Genomic DNA, 21,060 nt, shown 5'->3' with positions numbered 1-21,060 from the left:
TATTTTTTAATCCTGTTTATGGAGACTTTTGTATGTATTATCCTTACCAAATGTACATGCCTTAACATGCCGCGCCTACGTGTTATAGTGTGTGCATCCCATACAACTAGCCGAGCGCCGCCGCTACGCGGCGGTCAGTTTAGGTAAAAACTACTAGGTGTGTACGCGCCCCCGTTCCGCTCGCCTCGTCGGCTCGCTGCACTACTCTCAATGTCAGGTTAGTAATACAGAGGTCGGGGCGGGCCCTGCGGCCCCGCAATATCCTATGGTGGGGTCGCCTTCGGCGACACTGCGTGGACAATTGAGGAGAATCTCTTTAGGATGATCAGCTTCAAGCACAGCAGTACATGCCTCGATGCTTTCTACGCTCATGTGGCTTAGCGGAACTAGCGCAAGCGATTCCCACTTTGAATGAGACCGAACTCTTTGTGAGTTCCCACCAGCAAGGCAGCGTGTGGAGCTCCTCTGGATCGGAGTTTAGTGAGATGGAAAGCGAACCGCGTATTTTGTTTTTGACCCTAGGTTATGCACCAAATGTTCGATCTCGAGAAGAGCCGAGCGTACACAATTTCAAAACGCTAAATTTGCATCGAGGTGACTTTGTTGCTACAGACGAACCAAAAGTACCTGACGAGAAGTTTTTTCCCCGATTCGCGAGTATCAATGCTGATGCAGCCTGTTGAAGCTGTAGAATTCATTACCCGGTGAGACTAGCGCTTGGAACCCGCCGTTTTATTGCAGCTTGGCACGATGGCACTGTGCCTGTGCTACATGCATCAACAACAACGGTCAATTATAGATGCAAAACTAAGGCAAACCGTTGACTCTGCATTTATCTGGTACAGGTCGATCTGTTTTTATTGTTTTTCTTGGGAAGCAAACTATCTACACATAGAGCCTCATAGAACTATATAGAAGTACATGCTACGTTCAACCTGTCCTAATGCTGTATGTAAGGGAAATGGCCAATCTCGGGCCAATTTTGGAGGGGTCCAACTTTTTCGTCTGTAACTTTTGATCTACGCTAAAGGAGTACACAGCTGGTATCGATGAAAAGCTTGTGATTTTGCTGAGTTGATTGGCTATTCAGTACCTTGTAGCCCACTGAAATAAACGCAGTATGGGTTACTGAACAACAGCGACAGCCCTTGCCAATTAAGGGCCGATTCGTTTGACTTGGTTTCATTATAGAACCGAAATCTGTCATTTGTATGGTATACTATAAGCGACCAGTCGATATGTGTACATGTATGGGATGCAGTAATCTCGACGGACAGTTTTCCTGAAGTAATGATAGCCAGCATCAACAACTGAAAATAAAACGTGCTTCCAGATCATAGGAAAGCTGAGCGCTGGGACAGATACATTACATTCAACGATAACACGGCAACGGTAACGCATAAAATACATACCCAAGAGCAAAAGTTACGATACAATTTATTATGAGGAATAAAATACATGCCTGCGCAACGATAGCACAACAGGTGTGGCCCCTCTTGTATTGCGCGAGCCACAGTTCATCCATGCACAGCAATTTGTTGGTACTGATGAGCACCAGCATTTTACGCCACAGACAGTGTCCAAGGGTTCCTGTGGTCACGAATAAGCACTGAGCTACAAGTGTTGTCAGTAGTAATGTCCTGTTCCACCCAGCAACATTGACGTTGTTTAGGACGCAGGAGGTCCGACTCGAGCGTATTTGCCTGCTACAACGCGCTACTTCAATGATCAGTTTTGTAGTTTTGCTATGCGCCTTCGATGCTTGCATATTGTATAAGACAACAACGCCTAGGGCACTTTTTCTTCATTTACAGTAGATATTTAACGGCATGCCGTGCTCTCCACCCCTCAACACAGTAAGCCCCAATAACGTTTCTGACAATCTCAGCGCCTCAGTAAACACCGACGTGGTGCGGCCAAGCCAGTAACAACACCGCAGCATGGCAGTCAATACTTGCTGCCCATCATCCAAATACCGCAGCACCGGGACTAAGTTAACGGTTTTTGCTGTACTGGATGTCTTGGAGGTTATGATATAGTGAACCAAAACAAACAAACAAAAACTTTTAGAAAACAAACGCATTGAAGCATCACGTCTGGTCGTGCATACATCTGCAACAAAACCAAATAGTTATCTAGACGGGCTCATCATCGTAGAGAAGCTCGTCCATGATACGGCGTGAAATGCGAAAGTAGACTTCTCGGAGCACAGGCTCCGCTGCAAACTCGAAAATATTTGTTAGCACGTGCTGGTTCAGCGGCTTCGTCAGTTTTGCTCCGGTTCGTCGTTTGATGCTCATTTCTGGTTCAGTTGCCGTACTGAGGAGCGCGATTTTTCTCCCACGCGGTAACGGTTCAACCGCGCGCCAGATCGGTTTGAGATGGTGGCGCCTGAACATTGGCAGATAGTGCTCGTAGCAAGGGTGGACAACCACTTCGCGATATGCCAGGTACTTGTCCCCAAATCGGTTGTAACGTGATGCTCGAGGTCTCCTGAATGATTTATGCGAGCTCGTACCCGGCGTGTACACCTGCTAAGGGGGCTGTCGTTATCTGCAAGAACCGCCGCAATAGCCGAAGTGGAATCCCAGTTCTGGTAAAGGTTCTCCATTCGCGTAAAAGCAGCAGAAATTCAGTCGAGCATCTACTACTCCTCCAGACAATGACAACTCCTCTAGACTTGCGCAACACTTGATAATTGATGATAAGTCATCTCTCGGTGCATCCAACATTAACCGTTTGAGCGAAGACCCAATAGCACCAAAGAAGAGAGTCAAACCGTCCGTAACTAACAGGGGATTCTTGTCGAATCGGAGTCTGAGAGAGGTCACTCCTCCACCGCTATCAACCGTGTTGTCTCTGCTGCTGATTTCATCGTCGCACACCAAGTCGCGCCGTCGCACTAGACATCGGCCGTATCCAGGAACGATAGCGTCAACCCTCGTGCTCTTGCCATCGTCGCTAAAGGTCCGAATGAATGGTACTGGGTCGTCCACCGTGATGGTTCGAACATTGGTTGAATCGCTTAGATCACCCAGCACACATCGAATACGTGAACCACCTTTTAGTGTTGCATCTCTCGCTTTCGCTGGACCAGGTGTCGAATCAAACAAGTCTTCTTCCGGGTGATCGGACGCCAGAATGAATGTAAACGCTGACATGTCCGACACAGTCATGCTAGAAATGATCAAGTCCACCGACTCCACAGACGAGAGCGCTCGAGCTCGGTTCGAAAAGAGAGCGTAAGCGAGCCATACCCACCACTTGGAGTTGTTTCCGTGGTCTCCTCTTTCCGTGGACAAGTCTAGCGATAGCTGCCTTGTCATCTGCGTTTGTACAACGGTAGAACACAACGCTCCAACATCACGAAGCAGCAGGTCGGAGCCACACAATTTGTCAATCTCGCCCAGCTGGAGCGGAGAAGTATCGTATATATCTGTGAGGCCAACACCAAAACGGTGGTTCGTGTATGCGGTGTCTGGGGGTCGGCGCGTACTGCTAAACACACTTGAAAGAAGCTGGCCGTAAGATTCTTCATAGGGAATGGAATAGTCATCCAAACAAAGGTCCAGTAGAGACAGCCAAATGTTCCGGTCTAGCAAAACTGCAAGTGTTGGGCCCATGTTCAGACCGAGGGTACCCAATCTTGCCATCATCGGCTCCATAACAAATGTGCATCGCCATTCTCCGGGCTCTGGTGGCACCGTCGCTCTCCATGGAAACAGAAAGTTTCACCCACACATGAGCCTCCAAGTCAACCCCCTATAAATGTTGGTCAATCGCAGCAATTTCCCTTAAGGTCTCCAGATATTCAGCTGTGGGGTGGAGCCGCTGGTGCACCCCAAAGAAGAAAACCAAGTCGAATTCGTGCGTCGCGACGTCACACAAGTCACGGATACGGTTGATTTGGCTCTGGTGGTCCAGGACTACCACAAACTGAACTGGAGTTTTCTCCTCGTACGCCGGTTCCCCATCGACGCCAAACTCCACGAGACACTTTTTTCTCCAGCAAATACCTCCACGCCGCACGATCCACGCTTGCTAGCAGCCAGCAGTGCCATGGCCTCCCTTACTTTCTGGAATTTTGGTCGGAAGTCTTCCTCTTCGGCGGTATTCCGCATAGGCAGTTCGATGCGTAGTAACCGACCGCACTCGGGCCCGTGCGCGTGACTCGGTTCTTGAGCATCGCACCAGGGGGCCAATAATCCCCAGAAAAGCGAAAAATGAGTAGGAGTGGGCGCAGATTTTGACGTGTGGTGGAAAAAATAAAATCTGGACAATGGCTACATCCCGTTATTTGTTATCATAACGTGACTATAGCCTGGCAAAATGCCACTACGTTCTTATACAGCGCTACTACATCTACAGCGCTGGCGGAAAAAGTGGCATTTAGACAGCACTTGTCGAAACTCTTGGCGTTTAATTTTTCATAGTCTCTCCACGAAAAGGGCGGAAAGCCATCGAATGTGTACTTCGGGCTGGTATTCGTCATCTTCATCCCTCGGCAAGCGGACGTATACTTGACGGAGTACGGGAGTAGCAGCAAACGCGAAGACATTGGACAGCACATGTGCATCCAGCCTGCAGTTTGATGTTGCGACAGACCCTGACTTCGGACGCCTCCTTTTGCTTCCCAACGAGTTCAACGGATCGGAGGATGAAAACACACTCAGGAGTGCAACCTTCGACTCTGTCGCGAGTTTAAGAGCTCGGCTAACGCGAGTATGATGATACTTCCTCAGTCGATGGATATCCGTAGATTCACTGGGCAGTGCAACCACGTCAACGCATTCGAGGTAATGGTTCACCTCCAGCATCTTCGAGAGTTTTTCGACCTCTACGTCTTCGATAGGGCGCCGATGGCGTAGCAAGTTGAGCCGCAGACGTCGAGCACATTTCGCAATCGGTGAATTAAGCTTTGCACAACTGCGCCAACGTCATTCCAGTTACAGTCCAGCGCTGGAAGAGACTGTTTGCTTCCTGGCGACCGGAGCTCCAGCGAAAGGCATGCACCTACGGCTGGGCAGCTCGGGGGTGAAGCCGCGGACCAAGCTGGTTTTCTGCGTCGCTGCGTGCGGCGGCGTATGGCGGCGGTCTTTTGACCGTCAGCCGGAAGGCGGGGCCTGTGGGGGGTCCACGGTGGTCTACATGTAGCCCATCGCGCCGTTCCCATTACAAACCAGGCCACGGGTGACGCCGTGGGCCCTCCTGGTAGTCATAGCCTACAAAGGTTGCGTGCGATACTGGCAGGTCACCAGATCGTCGGGTGCGGCACTCCAACGTGCGCACACCCTCCACAGCACTCGTAGTGACGCGCGGGAGCATGCTGTCAGTCAACGTGGCCTACGCTACATGGAGCTGGCTGCGACGGGGTGGTCCTCTCATGGTGCACTCATGGCGCGGCGGGGCGAAGAAAATCGCAGTGGCAGAGACCCAGATACGGCTGACTCGGGGAAGGTGACGACACGTCGCCGCATAAAGCGCTGCTGGGGCGCTCGCTGGTGGCCTGCAACACATTGGGAAGAAGGAACGCAAGTCGGTCCAGGAAAATGCAGTGGAGAACTCAAGCTTCGGAGGGCAGGCGCTGCTGAAGGAGCAGCGGGACCGCGTTCGCTGTCCGCGGTACCAAATCGACGGAAGTCGAGTAGACCGTTTCAACTATTCGGCGGGGCATCGGGAGATATGAGCTCGGTGTTGACGGTGGATGCGTCGGTCGTTATCTTAGTTAGGATAAATGAACTCAATCTAACCTCAACCTTGAAATGAAAAATGAAAGCGTCGTTAAACTCCAGGAACAGCGAGCAGATGCCGCCATGAGCAGCTGTTGGCGTCGTTTTTGTTTCAGAAAGCACGAGATCACTACGTTTGACCAGACATCCCCCAAAGCCCGGAACCACTGCGTTGACCAGTTCGCTACCCCCGTAAAAGGCCAAACTGAGCATGGCGTGGTCAAAAACAGCGGCTCAACGCCCTCGCTCGCCTGACCACTGCTCGTAAGCCGCCAGTAAACGGGGCTTCCTTCCATCAGGGTTGCATCTCTATGTGGGACTTGGACAGCCGCAAAGATCTTCGTCTGGGTGGTCCGATGTCAAGATCGACGCAAAGGCTTCGGCGTATTCGACCGCCAAACTGTCATGGAAAGCAAGTACTAGCGACTCGAGTGCTGAGGACTGGCGAGCTCGATTCGAGAAAAAGGCGTAAGTGAGCCATTTCCATTTGCGTACGCATTCAGCATGATTGATCCTATCGGCTGGCATCGAGATGTACATGCAAAGTTTTTTGGTGCTCTTGTTCGTCACCATAGCCGAGCATATAGCCGAACACATCGCCTCAAACGTGCTACTAGTATTGAAATCACAATGCAGGTCGACCGAGCCGAGTGTTTGTGGTGGGGATGTATCACTCGATGGAGTATCCACGTGGTAGCCCGTGTAGGCACGTTGGCGAGGACGACGCTCGTTGTCGAAGATGCACCACATCAATCTCCCGAACTTGAGTGTTGCCGCAAACGCATCTTCTCGAAGGCTGTCGATCAAACTGAAATGCACAGGTACGAGAGGGTTGGACTCATCACCAAGTCCACCATGCGATGTGTAATACGAGATTCTCCAAAATTTACACAGCGACCCTGGCTGAACGTCGACGTCCCTCGTAGTTCCAGTAAACGTCTCCCACTCCTCGTGCACCTTCAATTCAGCAGTCCAAATATTCTCCAGCGGCTTCAGATCTCGCGGCTTCAGATCTTGGTCTTGATTAATCTCTGGTGCCGAAAATTACACTTTTACGGGGATCACCACGTCCACGCCAGGCTTGTCCTTCGGTAAATTACCAGCAAGATCTGCAATTCGCTGCAATGTTTCCAGAAACCCCTCGCTTGCATCTGCTCGCTGCAATGTACCCGGACGAGGCCGTCGTTTAACTTTTTGGGATACTTAAGTACGCGCATTCCGTCCCCCTCTTGAGCAGATAAAGCTGGAACCGAACAGGAATATTTTCCTCGAAAATTTCATCGCCCTCCACCCCTAGATCCACGTCACAGTGATGCTTGAGCAAAAATCTTCACGCGTCATTATCCACGTGGCCCACAGCAGCCAACAGCGCCAAAGCCTCCTGAAACTCCTGCTTCTTGGCATCCAGCTTTTTCCCTGCCACATTGTGCACTGGAGCGTACACTGCGAGGAAGCGTCGCTTGTCCGCCCAGTCACCCTCGCCATCCTCCGGGGCCCTGTAGACGATTCGCCCGCGTAGTACGTCCGTCCACCGCCTCAGGAACTCCCACCGTTGCTCAAGCCCCTCCACCGTCACGAAATAACCAGGTTACGCTACGCGTGGCAGCGGGGTTACTCGGCTACTCTCATACTTCAAGAAGTAGTCCGTAAATGTTAATGCATAGTTATTAATACGCTGTAAATCCAGTGTACGTCACACGCATGTATTGTAGTCTCTAGGCAGCACCACCACTCGTGACCCGCCACTTCCAGCAAACCAAGGAATCACTCTGACTGACAAAGCGGAACCCTCTCGCTCGAAGCCACTCGTTGAAATGCCAATTTGATCGATCTGCTAGAAACTCGCAGCCTCCGAGCTCATGCTGGCAGTGGAGAAGCAGCCACTCCATGATTTCCAGGCGAGAAGTCGACAAGATGCACGCTGAAGGAAACCGAAAGTCTTGTGGCCGCTCTGCATACAGAAACATGACAATCTCAAAGTTGCCGCGAGACACAGCGTCTTTGATTGCCGCGGGGCTGCAGCCCTCGCTTCGATGTGTGTGAAGCCATCGGACAACTTCGAGATGGCCGGCGCTGCACGCGCTATCCATTGCGCGCGTCGTGCAGCCTTCCGTACGTTCATAGTGTAAAAACTTCACAACGTCGAGATAACCCCTCCCTGCTGCTGAATCCATCGCTTCGGTGCTGCATCCTTCATTTCGATTTATGTGTAGGAACTTTACAACCTCCAGTTGGCCTCGAGATGCAGCCATGTCGATCGTCGCAGCTGTGCATCCTTCGCTTCGGGTTTCATGAAGATATTTCACCACTTCTAGGAAGCCACCGACGGCAGCGCGATGCATTGCTGCGTTGGTACAGCCCTCTCTTCGGTTCTCGTGGAGAAACTTGACGACGTCAAGGTGTCCATTCGCTGCTGCTCGATCCATGGCAGCAACAGAGCAGCCTTCAGTCCGGTTGTAGTGTAGCCATCTTACCATCTCAAGGTTGCCTCTGGCTGCAGATGTATCCATCGCGGTCGTCGTGCAATTCTCCGTTCTGTTCGCACTCAGCCACTTGACTACATCCAAATGGCCACTCTCCGCAGCACTATCCATCGCTGCAAAAGTGCATCCTTCACTACGATGAACGTGTAGCCATTGCACAATTTCCAGAAACCCAAAGCTCGCAGCTTTGTCCATGGTTTGAGTAGTACATCCCTCCGTGCGATCTTCGTGTAGCCATGACACCACGTCCAAGTGCCCGTTCTGCGCTGCTCGATCCATGGCGGCTTTTGTGCAGCCTTCACTTCGATTGGAGTGCAACCATTGCACCACTTCCAGGAAACCCTTCCTCGCAGCGCCATCCATTGCTGCAGTAGTGCAACCTTGACAGTTATTTTCATGTAGCCATTTCAACATCGCCAGATCTCCGTTCTGGGCAGCCTTCTCAAACGCAGCACCCATACGACGCTCACCCAAGTCGTCATGCAACCACTGCACGATCTCCATTCGACCGTGATCGGCTGCTACCCCCACCGTTCGATCTCCTGGCCGAGCGTACCCATCTTGCACCGCCCACTTCAAAAACCACAGGCAACCATCTCCTGCAGCGCGATCGAAGTTCACGGAGCGATCCTCCAGCTCACAATTCATGACAACCCACTGTGCTAACTCCCAGTGATACTTGTCCTGCGCCGTCCTCTTGGCGCCGTCAGCACTGACTCCATACAACCTGTGTATCCATTCCACCAGGCCCTGATCTCCTTGCGCCGCAGCCACGAGCATCAACTTGGCAGCGCACTCTTGATGGGGTGCGGCATTAGCTTTCAGCCACTCTACAGCTTCAACATCCTGCTTCCAGATCGCTCCACCCATCTCCATGCCGCCCCAATATCCGAGATCCCGGTGGTGGGAATGTAGCCATTTCAAGATGCCCAGGTGTCCTCCAGCTGCTGCTGCACTGACTGTCTTGGTAAGGAAGCGGTTAGGACAATAGTACTCCGCGAGCCATTTTAACGTCTCCAAGTCTCCTTGCGCAGCAGCCGATGCCGCTGCGTCATTGAGAATGGACCACTTGTAGCTTGTATCCATGTTGGCTTGCTCTCGCGCACTCAGAAACTTTACCAGGCGCAGACTTGGCGTGTGCGCGTAGCCCGTAGCCACTGTCCACTGGAGCGAGACAACGTCCACGAACTCGTCGATGCTGCGAGCAACATGAGGAAGATCACCGCGCCGGGACGGTAAACACTCGCGGCAGACCAGAGCGACGGCAGTGAATAGCGGGAACCCAGCAGACGTACCCATCATTTCAGACTGTAAAACGAAGAGAGTGTTAAAATGCAGTTAGTGTGGGAACCAAAATAAAGCCATTTTGCGACGAGGCGAGTCCGAAGGAGCATTAGCAATTCTTAGCTCCGTGGTTCAATACTTACAGAAGTAAGCATGGCGGGCCCTAAAATTATTGGGTAATTTATTAATATTTGTAAAATAATTATTGGATAATTTATTTTTACTCATTGGCGTAACATTCAATCAACATTCACCAGATAATCATTTTGGTGTTTTATCCAGTCAAAAAAAAAATCGGCAATAATGACACGGCAGCACCGCTGGGGGTTGCTATCCCCGTGGTGCTCGGTGCTCGGTGCTGCGGAACCGGATCAGCTACCGCTGGCCCGAGCGCGAGGAGGAAGTCTGGGACATCGGCCGTCGTCGCCTGGAGGTTTATCTGCCCACCGCCCGCGACAAGTTCGAGTACGCGGGCTTGAAGTTCCCGAAGTATGCACTCCACAATCGGATGAATGGCCGCATAATCCTCTGTCTTGGTAAGCTTGACCAACTGCAACGACCAGCAAAAGACCTCCACCCAGCGGTTATGCCATCAAATCCGACAGAACACTGGTCCAGTACTCAGCGGCTGGAGAAACCGAATGCCAACATCAAGGCCACCCATCGATGAAGCACGACAGGTACGGCTTCATGAACCTTAGGTGCTGGCCTACTACTCAAAACCACTTCTTTTTGTTAGCTTTCACGTCTTCAAATTCAAAGAGCTTCAGTTGGATCGTTGCAGGCACGTTGCCTTGGCCACAGCAAAACGAAGCCAGGCCGCTAGAGTAGATGATATTAGTTGCTTGAAGGCCTGCTCCAATAAGATCCCGTGGCCTGGATGAAGGGGGCGATATACACAGTTAAACGCCAATCCGTGGATTTTCACAAGTGAAAAAATAATTGATAACACAGCGGTAGGTACACTATAATGCTACGACGAGAAGTTTCACTAGAATTGGTGTGAATTCAAATCGGCACGGGAACAGAGTATTCCCATGTGTCGCGAGTTGGTTTGAAGGAAAGAGGAATAGACTCGACGAAGAAGCGGAGGGGCTGCAAACAGGAAAATCTTCGACAGCAGATTCTCATCCAACCTACCCAACGAAGAGAGTGAAATATTTTCTTCATGTTTCCTCTTCCTGCTTGACTCCTTTGCATACTGCGGGAAAATCACACTCAGTAGCGCAACTTTAGCGTCAATCGGCAGCTTCAACAATCGCATCATGGGCTTGAGATGATGTTTTCTTAAGCCAGACACATCACCGAGGTAGCCCATCGGAGCGACTGCGTCGAAGTACTCCAGGCTTTTGTTTATCTCCAGCATTTGGTGTATCACGTTAATCGCGTCCTGAGGAGTTGCTTCGTTAGCCCCATTTTCTCTGTCCCAGTCACCCATCCAAATGTAGAGATGCTGTCGAAGCCGTCGAACGCATTGTGCGAGTGGGCTACTGTTGTCGGTTAGTCTTGTCAACAAGACACGAACATCGTCCCAGTCACAGCCCAACTCTGGCAGTCCTTGGTGAGTTGCCCGATAGTCGCAAAAGCTGAGTCGCGCCTCAACCCGGTGTCTGCATAGAGCGAACTCGTCCAAGTTCGGGCAACACTGGAAAATCACGCGGTCATCCAGTTGCAGACTGTCTTCTTTCAGTGAGAGAAACCTTAACGGACGACCGACCGCTGCTAAAAACTTTGGAAGCCCCTCATGGTCAACTTCGCACGGGCACGGGAATGAAAGCGTAAGTGATGTTACTCCACGCGAGCTCGCTCTCACTGAGGTTGTGTGCGCGAACACGAGGTCGCTTCGTTGAACTTGGCACCACCCAAAGCCAGGAATCATCACATTCACCAGCGTACTCTCTCCATCGTCGCTGAATGTTCGAACGGATGGAATAGGCTTGTCCAGTGATATCGGAATGGAATCCGTCCATGGTTGACCTTGGTCGTCAAGATCCCAATGAATCTCACTGTAGGCTTTCAGTGTCGCTTCTCGTTCTTCCACTCGGCCTCTGGAAGTCCCACACAGATCCTCCTCTGGATGCTCCGATGCTCCGATGCTACGATGCTACGATAGCGCTGAAAGCTTCCATGTCCTCGACGGTCATGCTGTCCACGGAAGTGAAAGCCAAACATTCGAGCGAAGAGTATTCACGAGCTCGCTTGGAGAAGAAGGCATAGGCCAGCCACTTCCAGCTTTCGCCACTATTGGTAGCGTACTTCGTGCTGATACACAGATGCATAGATACATTTTTGGCCGTTTGGTTGGCCACAATAGCCGAGCACATGGACTGGAAATCACGACAGCGCAGGGCGTGGTCACAGTCCAAATCAATCGTACCAAGCTGAAGTGGAGACGATTCACGTTCAGCTTTGCCGTCCGAGGCGAAGATCCTATTCATCGGATACGGTTGCTGCGGAGTGTTGAAGAGGGCCATCATTAGCTCTCCGAAAGTCAGCTTCGAAGTTCCCTTGACTTCATACAGCATGCCCAGCTGGCCCATCCACAAGGAAACTTGAGAGAACCACACATTCTCCTGCACCAATGCAATCACCAACTCGACGTACTCAAAGGGCGTCCCCCTCTCTCCAAAGTCCAAAATCACCGGCTCCATCACGAAAGTGCAGCGCAGCGATCCAGACTCAACTTTATTCTCCATGTTCCAGTCGTATATCTCCCACTCCGCTGTGACCAGTTTTTCCGCGTTCCAAATGGCTTGCAGCGCCCTCACCCCATCCGAGGGGTCACTCGTCTCAGCGAAAGCAGTCGCGCCGGGACTTTGATGTCAACACGAGGCTTGTCTAGCGGTAAATTACCAGCCAGATCTGAAATCTTCTGTAACGCGTCCAGATATTCTTGCCTAGCTTCGGTCCGTTGGTAGACTCCAAACCACCGAACGAGGTCTTGTTCCAGGTTTTGGGGGAAACTGTAGCGTGTATCCCCTTTGATCATGTAAAGTTGGAATAGAACAGCGATTTCTTCTTCGAATATTTCTTCTCCTTCCACGCCGAGGTCCACGCCACACTGGTGCCCCAGCAAGTATCTCCACGCGGATTGGTCCACGTGCACCACAGCAGCCAGTAGAGCCAAAGCTTCTCTAAACTTCTGGATCGTGGCCTAGAAATCGTTTTCCGCTGCTTCGCTGAGACTTCGCTCGTAGTTACGTGTCGTACTGTCTTTGAACCGCGCAGGGGGGTAAACTTCCAGGGAGCGTCGCTTGAAGGCCCATATGGCTTCATCCGACTTAGGCCAACAGTACTTGATGTGAGTGCGTAGCACCTCCGTCCATGGAGCGAGGAAGTCCCAGCGCTGCTCCATCGCGTTCTCAGATGGTTATACCAAGCGACACTGGTGTACATGTAATCAGTTACACTTTGGCTATGAAACGTAATCATGTATACTGAGGTGTATACTCCTCGAGGCGACAGATAACCGAGAGTGCAGGCGAACCAAGGGTCGCCATCGCAGAGCGGTAAAAACCCACCTTGGAGAGCAAAGGACACTGGGGCAAGACCTATTGAGAGGCATCAAAGAATTGCTTGTTCGACTAAGGAATCGGCTCACTTGACCCTGCCAGGCAGCGAGTGCTTTTATCAGCAACTTTAATAAGGTTATGCATCTGTCAGCTAACATGCTTGATCTTCCAGAACTTTGACTTCATCCCTATAACCACTGTCAGAAACTTTGTGGTCTTTTCAATTCACGTAAAACAATTTCTCTCTCGGTGAAGCATCTCAAGACCCTAAACGGCAAGCTGGCACTTCCAGTCATCGAAATAGCAACAGCGCTATTATAGTACGAACAAAAATGAAGAAAACACACTTCGAAGTGGTTTTTCTTCATTGTCCAGCTTCCACCACTCGACGAAGCCCTTATATTTCTTGAAACTTCACGGTCTGCACATGGTTGGAACGAAGAGATACGCGCACCGACCGTAGCTTCACGTTCACTAGGCATAACGGACATTCATTAATTCTGGCTGAAATCTACGACACCCTGTCCAGTCATCGACCATTCCTTCATTTCGCACTTGCATCGTGCCCAACAGTGCAGACTATATGGGAATGTCAAACAACTCTCCCGTCGGCCCATCATCGTGTGAACCATGAAGGTACACCTCCCGCAAAAGTCGAGGTGCAGCGAACTGCAAAAACTTGGAGAGCACGTGCTGGTCCAGCTGGTAGTATCCTCGGATTGTTTGCAAAGCACGACGCTTCCGCGTTTTGCTTGTCTTGGTAGTCATGTGGCGAGGAGTGAGCACACTCAGGAACGCCAATTTGCTCTCAAGTGGGAGAATGAACGCACGTTTGATAGGCTTCAAGTGGTGTTTTTGAAATGAGGCAACAGCTCACTTGAATGACGTACTGGCGTGATGATGTCGAGATACTCCAGAGTTTGGTTTGCTTCGAGCATTCGCAGAAGGCCACTCAAAAGATTATCAAAGTCTTGGCGGTCGGGAAGCATCCATGCATTCAGTAGATACACCAAACGCACTCGCATTCGACGCGCGCACTTTGCCAGTGGGTTGTTCGAATCCCCAAACTGGGTTGACAGAGCTGCAACATCATGCCAGTCGCACGTGAGATCAGGCAGAGGTAAGCCGTTCGCGTGATGCTCGCTGAAGTTAAGCCGCATATCCACCCCGTATCCTCCATACATCGCGAGCTCCTCTAGGTTTGGACAGCTTCTTATAATCCAGTTCTCGTCTATCTCGCCCCTGGCATCGTTCAGCGCTAAAAATTTCATGGGAGGCCCCACAACAGCGATGAATTGAGGCAAACCGTCAGCCTCGTATGGATCAAACTTTTCGAGCCTAATGTGAAGCGAAGGCACGACCGATGCACTGGGCTCCTCCTCGGTAGACTCAGCAAAATCCAGATCGCTGCGCTGGACTTGGCAAACCCAGGGATCATGACATTGACGAGCTCACACACTCCGTCGTCTCTTAATGGACATACTGGCCGGAAATTGGAGGCCAATTCTTAATGGAGGGGCTGCGATAGGCTGCAAACCAGCTGAGCTGATTGATGAAGTACGGCAGAACTGGAGCCGGATTGACCTGGGGTGGCTGGATGACGAAATGACGGAGTTCGAGGTTCGAGAAGCGCTCAAGCGATGCAAGCGTGGCAAGGCAGCGGGGCTGGACAGGCTGGGAACTCGTTCTACCGAGACTTTGAGGATAAACTTGTACCCATTATGACCCGCTTTGCCAATATGTGGCTTCAATCAGGAGTGTTCCCCACTTCGTTCAACGAGACCTACATATTCAGTATCGCGAAAAAGCCGCAGGCAACACACCCGCTTGACTTCCGGTCGATATCGCTTCTAAATAGTGACTACAAGGTACTCATGAAAATTTACACACAGCGTATGAGGTCATGCGTCGCGGAACTGGTCCACCCAAACCAGTGTGGCTTTGTACCAGGGCGCATAATTCATACTGCAATTGACTTACAGGAGGCAGCAACGGCGTCGGAGCGTTCCAGAGATCCTCGAAGCACTGCCCAAGCACTGCTGCTTGATTTCGAAAAGGCCTACGACTCAATTGACAGGGAATTCATGTTTGCATTGCTGGAAGCGAAAGGGTGCCCGCCCAAAATGCTGACCATGCTGAAGCAGCTCCACGCCAACACGACCGCAACGTTCCTGGCCAATGGATACCCCTCTAAGCCTATTCAAGTTACAAGCGGAATAAGGCAGGGATGCCCCCTGGCCCCTATCCTTTTCATCATTACTCTCGATGTTCTGTACGATATGTTAGAGGCCTGTCTTGAGTTTGAAGGTATTTCCCTGCAGGGCGTAGATGGTGTCACGAAGTTGAAAATGGCTGGATACGCCGATGATACGGCAGTGTACGTGGAGAATGGAGATAAACAACACGTGGTCTTGGAAGTGGTGAATAAAGTCTCTAACTATTCTGGATTACACGTCAACATTGGCAAGTCGGTAGCGTTGCCACTTGGAGCAGCGGAAGATGCTACACAGACACGGCCACCAATCGAACAACCAATTCCAACGGATACCGAATGTCGGTACCTAGGTCACTGGACGGGTGATCTCAAGACAGCGTGGTCCAGAGCCTTCGAATCGCTCACTAGCCGATTGATCCTTGCTAGTAATTCTGTCCTGGATAGGGTCAAGCTCGCTAATGCCCTAATCTTGCCGAAGATTGCCTTCGTTGCGCCTGGCATGCTTGGCCATCGACAGAATTAATCAAGGAAGCAAGTGCCCGGATTAAAAACTTCGTGTAGAAAAGTTCTTTTGCGATGCCTTCAACTCCTATAGCAGGCTGGTTGCAGTGCAAAGTGGCTGAACTTCCCCCAAAACCAAGGTGGATTATCCATGCCAAACGTGGTGACAGAGCTGTTGGCACTTGGCGCTAAAACGGTTGAAGCGTGGGCGCTCACAACGAATACCACAATCAAGCACGCGGGCGACATCCTCCGCCAGGTGCAAGCTGAAGATGGTACGGAGATCTTCTCGCATGTGGTACCAAGACCTAAGCAATTACCTGCGTGGAAAGCGCGTATCACTTCGCGCTTCAGGAGAGACTTGGTTCCAGTATGCGTGCACGTCATCCAGTTCGAACGGTGTCGAGCTTGCGCGAGAAAATCTACGCAATCAATGTAAGCTCAGTCACGGGGTTCGTACGAGGTGGAAAAATGGAGGCCTAGAATGTGATTTATCCTCGCTGCTCGAGGGCCCCGTGGCAGACTTGGGGAAATTATTAAGCAATGAGCATGGGAATTTATAATCGACGGTGTTCTAGACTCTCGCGTCTATGACGTAAGGTATCTGTGTGAAAATACGAGATTCAGTCCCCCGAGCAGGAAATTTTGAGTTGATCTCCGACGAGTCGGGGAGATAGCTACACCCAGATGGATCAAACCTGGAGTAGTGGAATGGTCCTCAGCCAAGTTTCAATACCCAATACCATCCAAGCAAGCGACGCAGTTTCGCGAGTAGCGTTGTCGCTACTCTCGGCATTCCCAGGATTGCTTCGAGCGCCAACCCCGTCTCAAAGCATGCACGTCAAACATGATGCAAAAGGGTGCTGGAAGTTTATGCTCACGCACAAGCCGGGAACTGCACTCGTTCCGCGCAGTGACACAAACCCCATCCCGATTGGACAGCAATGTTTAGAAGGCGCGATTGCCAAGGCCATCGGCAGCCAGCCTCACCGCACAATTTGTACCAGAGGTCCGAAATAATAATTGCGATCCAATAAATAATTGGGCTTTGCAATACTATTTTTGCAATTATTATTGAAGATCAACGATTCCAATACAATACAGTATTGTACCAATTATTGACAATTAATATGAAAAAAGGTTGCACGGCGCCAAACATAGCAAAGTACGTCATAAAATGATAGCTAGGTCTACATACGCAACGATTAAGGCGTAGTAAAAACCATAATGGGCAATCAACATCTTTAGAAACCAATATGTACGCAAGTCAGAACATCAATGACGCCCAGATGTAGTGAATCCTGCCGAACACATCACATCAGGGGACGGCAGCGGATGGCAATCCACTAGGGACTTGAGCTTAATGTTTTGATATAGTGATTACGCCTTTGAGGCAATTGTAGAAGAAAAAGCGAAGTGGGTCCGCGAAGCAGTTGATCATACAAAATGCTTAGTCTGTAACCAGGTGCACACACTATGAAGTGTGTCTGTGTGAAGCTTGACTGGTCATGATGCGGTGAACCCATTACCTGTGGCTCGCGTGGGTCACCGCCGCGACATGCTATCGAGCCCTTAACTGCGGTGATACCAAGGTGAAACCCTGGAATCCACTACACCAGATTTACGATATATAGCAAGATCCAGATATATCTCCCTCACGTATTACTACCGGTAGGTTGTTTTAAGCATCCACCATGCAAAGTTTTCTAAAGCAACACCCCAAAAAGTGTTTCTAAACGACTCTGTAATCATATGACGCACAGAAAGTGGTTTATTTCTTCTGTAGAAATGCCTCAAATTGAAGAGCAGTATATTTATATTGCGGCAACTTTTATTATTTCTCCTTGCTGAATTGTAATTTTTATTACGGTCTAATCTCGTACTCAATTCAATATAGTACTGTATTTTCGGACCTCTGATTTGTACTCCTCATAAGTGGATCACGAGGATGTCGCTAACTTGGACAGGAAAACGGAGATGGAGACTAACAACCAAACAATACAAGAAGAAGATAGCAGCCACACGAGCAGAGCAAGGGAGGCTAGTCCTGACGCGGGCCCAAGAAAAGCTGGTTGCAGAAGATGAGATCATTGGAACCGCATTAAACAACATGACGTGGGATCAAATTCGTCACATCATCGGAACAACCACGTATGAGCAGCAGGTCCTGCATAGATTAAAACTTCACGGTTTCAAATGGTGAGGTTTGTATAAGCCACTTTATCCTACAGCAGTAAGTTAATGAGCTAGATACCACCGTCGCTTCCGAGCCTATACATCTCGTCCGCCCGCCGCATAGTTGAAACGGTCCATGCAACTTCTGCCAAAATTCCACACGGGCAGCATCGCGGTCCCTACGCCCCATCGGCGTCGCCTCCCCCTCCCCGAAAACCGAAGTCTTCTCCACTGCACTTGTCCAAGCAGATCTGCGTTCCTTGCTGCCGTATATGTTGCAGGCCATCGTAAAGCGCCCCTGCAGCGCTGTTGATTCCCCAAGGCGCTCCGTATAGCTGCCTTAACACTGCAATTTCTGCCCCGCCGCACCATGAATTTCGCCGGTATCACCCACCCACGTCGCAGACCAGCTCCTTGTGTCGCAGGCCACGTTGACATACAGCATGTCTCCGCTCGTCACTGCGGTACTGAGGATGGGCTGCGCGATGCACGCCCAGCGACCCGGTGACCGGCCAGGACCGCGCACATGCCAGTAAGGCATCAACTTCCAGGTGGGACCACGGCGTCACCAGTGGCCTGGTTTCTACAGGGAAACGGCGCGGAGGACAACACGTCCCCCGTGGCCCCCCCCCCCCATGGGCCCCGCCTTCCGGCTGACGGTATAACCGCCGCAATATGCCGCCGCACGCAGCGACGCAGAAAACCAGCTTGGTCCGCGGTGCCACCCCCGAGCTGCCCGGCCGTGGCATGCGAGCACACCGGCCAGGTGCACGCCGTCCACCGGAGCCCCGGTCGCCAGGAACGACTGGCTCCGCCGTCGTCCAGTCGTGGCCAATCAGAGCGCTCTCGATGCTCACCGGCGCACTCTGATTGGCCGGACCGCTGGGTCAGCCGGCTCTATCGCCGGACTGCCCGCTGATTGGCACTCCAGCCGGCTTGAGCTCCACGGCGCAGATTGACGAGTAGATTAAAACTCCACCGCTGTGGAGGGTGGAATGAGGCTTCTAATTCTATGGCCTGCCCCCACGAAATCTGCACAGGGTTAGCAAGTACACCCAGCCACATTTTCTGGTCGTGTCCAATCGCGAAGCTGGCCTGGGGTAGTTTTCTTGAAGGCTGGAGGTCTGCACATGGAGGACGTGAATTTGGAACGGAAACTTAGATTTTTTTCCCTGAAACTCAGGTTGCCACGTCGAAAGATGTGCAAAACATCGATTTGACGGAGACGCGACTAGCTTCTCTTTTGAAGTCGCGAATTCGTATTGGAGAGCAGGTGTTGCCAGTGTAATCAGCTTTATCTGGCGGTTCCGAGTAACTGTCTTGTACTCAGAGACAACCACGAAGTTTGACCAGCACCTCCTTCTCTCTCAGCTAAAAGCAAAACTGCGGCGTAGCTATACGCAAGTTACTATGGATACGCCTTCGACACGGGAAACAGACGCACAGTGGCAAGTCACAAAATCCATCCATGGAGAGCTACTAAAGAATGCGCTCCAGCTGCCAACATCAACGCTGGTGACGCGGCCCCCGGTCGTGGGATTCGTCCATGGTTGCGCTAGAGGTTCTCCCAGAATTGGAGGCGGCAGTGGAATACTTTGTGCCGACCCGCACAGCGTAATTTGGGCTACTAGTCTAGTCTTTCCTTCCCCAATGTGAACATTCAACCCAGCGAGTTTCGTGACACTTTTTCGTCTCCTCGGTGCAGCTGACAGACTAGGAGTCAAAGGAATTCATGTTGCCGGAGGTTATGATCTCGTGATAAGGACGCTGAATACTCGTACTCTCCCCCCCCCCCCCAGGCTGCTCGGCTACGGGGTTGGTTTTTTAAATGCAGACACATGGCTGACAAGGTCCGAGTTGAGTCATGGATGCAAACCTCCAAAGCGGCAAACCAAGGTTCGTGTAGTCTGGCAACTGCAGCGGTGGAGTCTGGGCAGACGCTGGAACCAACACCAGAGTACCTCATCTTGACATTCCCCAGAATGCCGCAGCTTCTGCAAGAAGGCCTCGTGGAATGGTCTAATAGAAGGGGAGACGCGCAGGTTCTGCTGGCAGACTCCGAAGAGTAAAACCACGGCAGTAGGATTGTTAGGACTCGGAAGCTACCAGTTGTCCAATATACCTCATCATCATCATCATCATACACTCCGTCGTCACTGAAAGTCCGGACAGAGGCAACGTCAGCCTCGAACGTGAAGGGGCGGGCATCTCTTCGCCGTTGGCCTCGATTATTGAAACGATAGTAAACTGGAGATCCTGCTTTCAGCACCGCAATTCGTTCATCAAGCTCCCCGCGGGGGCAACCGTAGAGATCTTCTTCAGGGTGCTCACGAGTTTAAGATGGCCGAAAATGCCTCCACATTCTCCTCAGCGATTCTCCCGATAGAAATCAGCGACAGATCCTCCAATGACGACGACGCGCGCGCGCTCTTAGAAAAGAGGCCGTAAGCTAGCCATCTCCACCAGTGTCTGCTACCAGCAAAATCATCATGGCCCATTTGCAAGCGCATGGATGGCTTCTTCGACGTCTGGTTGACTGCTATTATATCGCCTTAATCTCAAACTCCTTCAAGTAATACGGACATTCCAAGTGGACTGTGCCTATCCGAAGTGGGTCCGACCCAGGCCTACTTGCACCGCCCGACGCACTCCGAAATGCATGAGCCACCAGCTGGCCCATTAGCTGCTTCGACGCGGTTTCATCAGATCTGAGCTTGCGATTAATCGATAGCCCCAGTGACAACTGAGAGACGCGAGTATTTTCAACCACCATGTCCTTCACCACTTCCACAATATTCTCGTCGATGTGGTATCCATTAAATTCCGCAATCACCGGTTTCAGCACGAAGGTGCAGCATAAGCACCCTGAAGTCACATATTTCTTCCTTCGACTTTGTTGGTACTGCAACGTGTTTAGCCCCACACGCTCGGGGTTGGTCGCGACCGTGCTGATGCGGTCTGAAGTCCGTCTGGCCGTCGATGTCAAAACGTATGACACCGCACCGGTGGGTGTCCGACTGACAGCCGCACCTATTTTATTTAGATGAACTAGTCGCGATATCTGCTACCGTCTAACTACAATGCACGTCTACATGCCGTGCACGAACTGAGTTCCGATCTTCTCGCCGTCTCTAGCCACTCGGGTGTACGCCCACTCGCGC

The 21,060-nt window shown here is 51.3% G+C and overlaps 4 protein-coding genes across 4 annotated transcripts; 1 reads left to right on the top strand and 3 right to left on the bottom strand.

The window, feature by feature from the left end:
• Window positions 1-2,549: 2,549 nt before the first annotated feature.
• Window positions 2,550-3,653, bottom strand: PHYSODRAFT_306229 (hypothetical protein; the record flags this gene model as incomplete). Its single annotated transcript, XM_009538083.1, has 1 exon — window positions 2,550-3,653. The coding sequence occupies one exon, from the start codon at window positions 3,651-3,653 to the stop codon at window positions 2,550-2,552; it is 1,104 nt and encodes a 367-aa protein (XP_009536378.1).
• A 3,791-nt stretch (window positions 3,654-7,444) lies between these two features.
• On the bottom strand, window positions 7,445-9,511 carry PHYSODRAFT_565110 (hypothetical protein; the record flags this gene model as incomplete). Its single annotated transcript, XM_009538082.1, has 1 exon — window positions 7,445-9,511. One exon carries the CDS (start codon window positions 9,509-9,511, stop codon window positions 7,445-7,447), a length of 2,067 nt encoding a protein of 688 aa, XP_009536377.1.
• Window positions 9,512-13,587: 4,076 nt separating this feature from the next.
• Window positions 13,588-14,489, bottom strand: PHYSODRAFT_306227 (hypothetical protein; the record flags this gene model as incomplete). Its single annotated transcript, XM_009538081.1, has 3 exons — window positions 13,588-13,848; window positions 13,899-14,425; window positions 14,468-14,489. The coding sequence occupies 3 exons, from the start codon at window positions 14,487-14,489 to the stop codon at window positions 13,588-13,590; spliced, it is 810 nt and encodes a 269-aa protein (XP_009536376.1).
• An 867-nt stretch (window positions 14,490-15,356) lies between these two features.
• On the top strand, window positions 15,357-15,746 carry PHYSODRAFT_306226 (hypothetical protein; the record flags this gene model as incomplete). Its single annotated transcript, XM_009538080.1, has 1 exon — window positions 15,357-15,746. The coding sequence occupies one exon, from the start codon at window positions 15,357-15,359 to the stop codon at window positions 15,744-15,746; it is 390 nt and encodes a 129-aa protein (XP_009536375.1).
• Window positions 15,747-21,060: the final 5,314 nt, after the last annotated feature.

Source organism: Phytophthora sojae (assembly GCF_000149755.1).
Source record: "Phytophthora sojae unplaced genomic scaffold PHYSOscaffold_11, whole genome shotgun sequence".
NCBI lineage: Eukaryota > Oomycota > Peronosporomycetes > Peronosporales > Peronosporaceae > Phytophthora > Phytophthora sojae.
Note: the sequence above shows the minus strand (reverse complement) of the source record. Positions and strands in the feature narration are given on the sequence as shown.